We start from the raw sequence: 5,559 nt of genomic DNA on the forward strand, positions 1-5,559 counted from the left end.
TTTTCATCTTACGGCTGAGTTATTTTCATCTTACGGCTGAGTTATTCTCATTTATTCATCTTATGACTGTTTTTTGATTGTTCACCTAAACGTTAAGACTGATATTATTACATGTTACGGCTGAGTTGTTGTTTCGGAAGAAATTAACAACGGCTGAGTTAAATCCGAGTTACATAAACATAGACTGACTTATGAGTACAGAATCTGAGTAAACAAAGAAGTAGTAGTAGCAACTAATACATTTAAGACTTCATCCTAAGACATTCAATAATTTTTATGATCTCAGTTATGTCTTTCTTCATATCATCTAATTCTGCTTTTATAGCGGCCAAATCCTGCTCTATCGTCGCGAGTTTTTTTGCCACAACTACAAACTCTTCATCATGTGCTTCATCAAGCCATTTGAAAACATGGTTTTGACCCGAATTTGCTCCACATCGATAAAATCATCTACCCGGATTCTTTATTGTACCTGACGTTAACACAATGGTAGCAGCTCCACAGTCGCACGTCCTTGGAATTCCACGCTGTAGATCCATCTAATTTATACATCATAGCACACAAAAATAATGCAAAATCGAACAAGGCCAAAATACAAAAAATAATTCAAAATCGATTTTGGACGAAAGAGACTTACTTTAGGTTTTAGAAGTCGACTCTGGTTTTTCCTTTATCTTTTACTTGTAAATATTGGAAATATAATAGGGAAATCATATTAAATATAAAGATCACGCGTGTCCAAATAAAATAAACATATAATGACCTCGATATCGTAAATTACTCGGACATGCGTGTCAGGACATAACTCGACACTGAGTTAAATTATGTATGACTCTTTTGGCCAACTTTTATTTTTCGACATCATTAAATATTAACAATTTTACGACTGAGGTTTAGTTTTCGGTATTATTAATTATTAACAATGTTACGGCTGAGTTTTATTCTTCGGCATTATTAATTATTAACAATGTTACGGCTGAGTTATATTTTCCGGCATTATTTACTTTACACAAGGAAAAAAAAAAGAAATCATTTTCGTCCCAACGCGAAAAAAAAGAAAAGCTCTCGACGACAGGCGATTTCGAAGCGTCTCGATACGAAGGTAAAACCGAAGCCTCTCTTTTGCAGATTTGTGGATTCAGCTTAGGTTCGATGATGTTTTCTTCCCATTCTTTTCTTGTTTGCAGATGCCTAATTCGCACAAACCTCATTTCTTGAAGCCTCTGCTTCCCGATTTCCACAGTGGCGTGGTAGACACACACTCTCTATTTCTCATGTGTATATGTTCCTATTTTAGAGTTTGCTTAACTTTGGCTTTTCTGACCTGCAGACAATACCACTTGGCTTCTTCTCACAGCACATAGAAGGGAAGACAAACCGGAAAACATGGAAACTAAGATCGGACGCTACAGATCAAACTTGGGAAGTGATACAAGAAGGCAGGAGACTCACCGGAGGTTGGAAAGATTTCACCACAGCACATGACCTTCAAATCGGTGACATTGTCATCTTCAAACACGAAGGAGATATGGTGTTTCATGTCACACCATTTGGTCCTAGCTGTTGTGAGATTCAGTATACACATCCTCACATCATCAAGGAAGAAGCCGATGCGGATGATGCTCCTTCTTTCTCATTTGACTATTGTTTTCAGGCTGAGGTCACTGCTTCGAATCTAAAAGAAGACAAACTTGTGAGTCGATTTTCAGTTATAGACCATATTTAGTTAGTTATTAACATATGGTTTGATCTGTTCAGTGTCTTTACGTTCTGTGTTTGCAGTATTTAGTTAGTTATTAACATATGGTTTGATCTGTTCTGTGTCTTTACGTTCTGTGTTTGCAGTATCTTCTGAGGGAGCTACGACTTGTACTGCTTTGAACAAACAATGCCAAGAGATAATACTTGTCAACAAAGAGGGAAATTCATGGACTGTGAGTTTGCGATTTAGCGAAGCAGACGGCATGTATTACATCAGAAGAGGCTGGAGAAAGTTCTGTCGTGCTAACAGATGCGCCATAGGAGACTTATTTGTGTTCAATGTGGTTGGAGATGGGAAAACTACTCCACTAATGTGTGTATGTCCGGAAAGGGAAGAGTGATTTTGAACCTAAACTTATGTATGTCGAACCAGAAATTTATGTATGTCTCTTTTTATGGCTGACTAATATTCATATTATGGTTGAGTTATTGTTTATGTTATTGTTTGATTATGACTGACTTCCACTGAACGTTATAGCTGAGTTACTATCTTATTATGACTGACGAATACTCATATAATGGCTGGGTTATTGTTTGATTATGACTTAATTAACGTAACGGCTGAGATGCAGTGAACGTTATAACTGAGTTATTAAAACATTATGACTGACGAATACTCATATTATGGCTGGGTTATTGTTTGATAGTGACTTAATTAACGTAACGGCTGAATTGCAGTGAACGTTATAACTGAGTTATTAAAACGTTATGACTGACGAATACTCGTATTATGGCTGGGTTATTGTTTGATTATGAATTAATTAACGTACTGGCTGAGTTGCATTGAACGTAATAGCTGAGTTACTAAAAACATTGCGTCTAAATTATGATTACAACACATGACTACGCAAAGAAATAGTGCCAAAATATGGCCATACCAAACCCACAAACCACCACTGGAAACATCAAACACTTCATCTTTTCCGCTTTACCGAGTTCTTTCTCCAACCGACCAACGTCTACTCTCAGATCTGATATGCCTTTGGTCATGTCACTCATCACCGATTTCATATCTTCTACCTCTTCCACCAAGCACTCGTCCGCCCATTTGAATAAATGTCTCTGATTTCACCAACATGCCCAGCTCTTAGTATCACATTGACAGTATAATGAATAAAATTAAAAATCAAACCTTAATATATCCTTTGCGACAGCAATAGTACAGTCTTCCTGGATTAGCCCGTGATGCAGATGTACATAATTCAGCGGGTTCACCACACCAACACTGTTTCGGCGTTCCTCTTTCCACATGCCGGCGGTGAAAGTAAGTGTTACCAGACACAAATGATGAAGAAGACATTTTCTTTGAATGAAAGAGAAATTGGTGTGAAAGACAAAGTTAAAACAATAGTGGTAGTAATATAAAATCATTTTTTTTAAAATTCAAATAAAGAGGAATAATTTAAATTAATAAACTATTAAATGCCTCGATATTAGGTTTGAGCCGTATTTTTCCACACACGTGATGCACTTTAATTATGACGAATACTCAATCAAATCAAGAAATACGAAAGGTTCTTTATTATTTTATCAAACACTTAAGTTGAATTCGTATTACGGCTGTGTTAGCGTCTATATTTTGGCTGAGTTAACGTAGACGTATTGACTGAGTTACATTAAAAATAACAATACCTCGATTATGTAAATAATCCGATACATGCGTGCCAGCCGTATAATAATGAGTCTCGATATTCTCAATGCAAACGAAATTTCTCATGCACATAATAATAAGAGAATAAAGGTCTCTAATAATAGTAGTCTCGATAATGTAATGACGGCCATAATATGAGTCTCGATATTCTCAATGACGATGGAATTTCTCGCACGTATAATAATAAGAGAATAAAGGACTCTAATACTGGTCTCGATTAAGTAATGGCGGCCATAATAATACATTGAAAATAGCGTTAACTATGGCTTTGTATTTTTACAATATAAGGCTGAGTTATTAGTATCTTAATTCGTATTACGGCTGAGTTACTTAACTGAAACACTGACGTTTGACGCAAACAATTCCGGCTGAGTTAAACAACTTTATAAAACCTTAACGGCTGAGTTAAACAACTTTATAGAAACTAAACGGCTGAGTTAAACAACTTAATAGAAACTTAATGGCTGAGTTAAACAACTTTATAGAAACTTAACGGCTGAGTTAAACAACAAATCAATTTCTAAAACCAAAATTATCAGGACCAAATTCTTCAAACATGTGGACAAGATCACGCCAAACTCTAGTTAGCATCCACGCAGGCTTCTCACCCCCATGTGCCCACCTCCTCTTCAAGAGGCGCATCTGACAACGAAACACCGTTCTGGCCACCAGATTAAAATTTGTCCAAACTTGAAAATTATATCTTCGTGCCCACGTGCGTTTGCGCTACAACAAAAAACCAATTTCCAAATGTAAGTGCTGTTATTATGTCTAATATCAAAAACAATTCAAAGATGTTGTCCTTACAGCGAGTTGAAGAAACCAGCGTTCCTTAAAATGATCGGGAATGGCGCGCCATGTCGGCCAATCATGAACCCATCCTTCTGCTAAAATCGACGGGATGGCCAGGGAGAGATCGCTTAGAAATTTAAACCAGATTACGCTGTCAAGCAAGACACCCGGGCCAGGGTATAGAACGGGAAGGTTTTCACGATTTTCAGAGTTTAGTATCTCATTGACTCTGTTCTCTAACCTTTCTGAATAACCAGGAACAATCATAACTTTGTAAGGCGATATAGAGATATTGTTTAGGTTTTCTAGTGAGATAAGGCGAGAAGGTGCAAGAGAAGGGGGCTATATATAGGGAAGTATAGAACATTAAGGTCGCGAGAAAAATATCTAAAATTTTCGCGCCATATGTAAATATTAACTTACACTAACAGGCTGAGTTATTAAGACCTTTACGGCTGATTTGTTGTTTGCCGTTTAGGGTATAGGGTTAGTTATTTAGGGTTTGGGTTCCGAATAAGATTGTTTAGGGTTATGATTTATGATGTACGAACCACAAGATATGATAAATATCACAAATTCATAATAAATAACACAATAACAGTTTACGTGTTTTGAATCATGCTCACACTCATCATATCACTGGCTAGAGTTTTAGGTACTCGTAAGAGACAACAATACCTCAAGATTATAATCGATTCCAAACTCGTATAGTCAACAAAGATCATGCTCACACATTGATTATTATTAATTATTTTGATAATTGGACTTTATATATAACATTCGAATGAAAAATTATTAATTATTTTGATTCTAGGGTATGTTTGAGGTATGACTGAGTTATCATGAGTACTGGCTGAGTATTACTAATCGATACGACTGAGTTATTACAGCCAGTTATCCTCCAGTCAAATAGTTAAACATAACAACAAACACAGGTTACACAAACAACCAGTTTCATTATGAAACCTGTTCATTCCGTCCAACATTTCCTCCTTCCTCGAGGATATCTGCTGCCATCTTCACCCGTAACCCTGAATATTACTATCGTTTATGCCATCAAAAGTTATCACACAAGCGCTAGACACTCCACAAACTTCAACGAATAACCCCACAATCACCTGACATGTTGTTTTGTGGAATGTATCTTTTGCTCCTCCGTCTGAATGCGAACCTCTTCCTAGAATGGCTTTCGGAGATCGGCAGGAATAAGCTTCATTCAACATCCAGGGAGCATCTCCAGTAGAGGTCTAAAAGCATTTAGCATTTTTTGCTCACTTTCGGGTGTTGACTCTCCATAGATTGGATCGTAGCAATCTATCTTCTCCTTGATCAGATCCACGTGAAACGCCACCCAG

The 5,559-nt window shown here is 36.9% G+C and overlaps 2 protein-coding genes across 2 annotated transcripts; one reads left to right on the top strand and one right to left on the bottom strand.

Moving 5' to 3' along the window:
* Positions 1–453: 453 nt before the first annotated feature.
* On the top strand, positions 454–1,818 carry LOC125595974 (B3 domain-containing protein REM9-like). Its single transcript, XM_048771329.1, has 3 exons — positions 454–1,102; positions 1,188–1,250; positions 1,331–1,818. The coding sequence occupies exons 1-3, from the start codon at positions 968–970 to the stop codon at positions 1,724–1,726; spliced, it is 594 nt and encodes a 197-aa protein (XP_048627286.1). The 5' UTR covers positions 454–967; the 3' UTR covers positions 1,727–1,818.
* Positions 1,819–2,604: 786 nt separating this feature from the next.
* Positions 2,605–3,061, bottom strand: LOC125595976 (uncharacterized protein At4g04775-like). The gene is made up of 2 exons (XM_048771331.1): positions 2,894–3,061; positions 2,605–2,823 (listed from the first exon to the last, which is right to left on the bottom strand). The coding sequence occupies exons 1-2, from the start codon at positions 3,059–3,061 to the stop codon at positions 2,605–2,607; spliced, it is 387 nt and encodes a 128-aa protein (XP_048627288.1).
* Between the last annotated feature and the right edge of the window lie 2,498 nt (positions 3,062–5,559).

This window comes from Brassica napus, unplaced genomic scaffold, assembly GCF_020379485.1.
Source record: "Brassica napus cultivar Da-Ae unplaced genomic scaffold, Da-Ae ScsIHWf_1107;HRSCAF=1572, whole genome shotgun sequence".
In the NCBI taxonomy this organism is placed as follows: domain Eukaryota; kingdom Viridiplantae; phylum Streptophyta; class Magnoliopsida; order Brassicales; family Brassicaceae; genus Brassica; species Brassica napus.

Excerpts from the sequence above, each read along its gene's own strand:
- LOC125595974 (XM_048771329.1), top strand. The coding sequence starts at position 968 with ATGTTACGGCTGAGTTATATTTTCCGGCATTATTTACTTTACACAAGG. Across the intron at positions 1,103-1,187 it reads CGAAGCGTCTCGATACGAAG|ATGCCTAATTCGCACAAACC; the intron begins GTAAAACCGAAG and ends TCTTGTTTGCAG. Across the intron at positions 1,251-1,330 it reads CCGATTTCCACAGTGGCGTG|ACAATACCACTTGGCTTCTT; the intron begins GTAGACACACAC and ends TCTGACCTGCAG.
- LOC125595976 (XM_048771331.1), bottom strand. The coding sequence starts at position 3,061 with ATGTCTTCTTCATCATTTGTGTCTGGTAACACTTACTTTCACCGCCGG. Across the intron at positions 2,824-2,893 it reads GTCGCAAAGGATATATTAAG|AGACATTTATTCAAATGGGC; the intron begins GTTTGATTTTTA and ends TGGTGAAATCAG.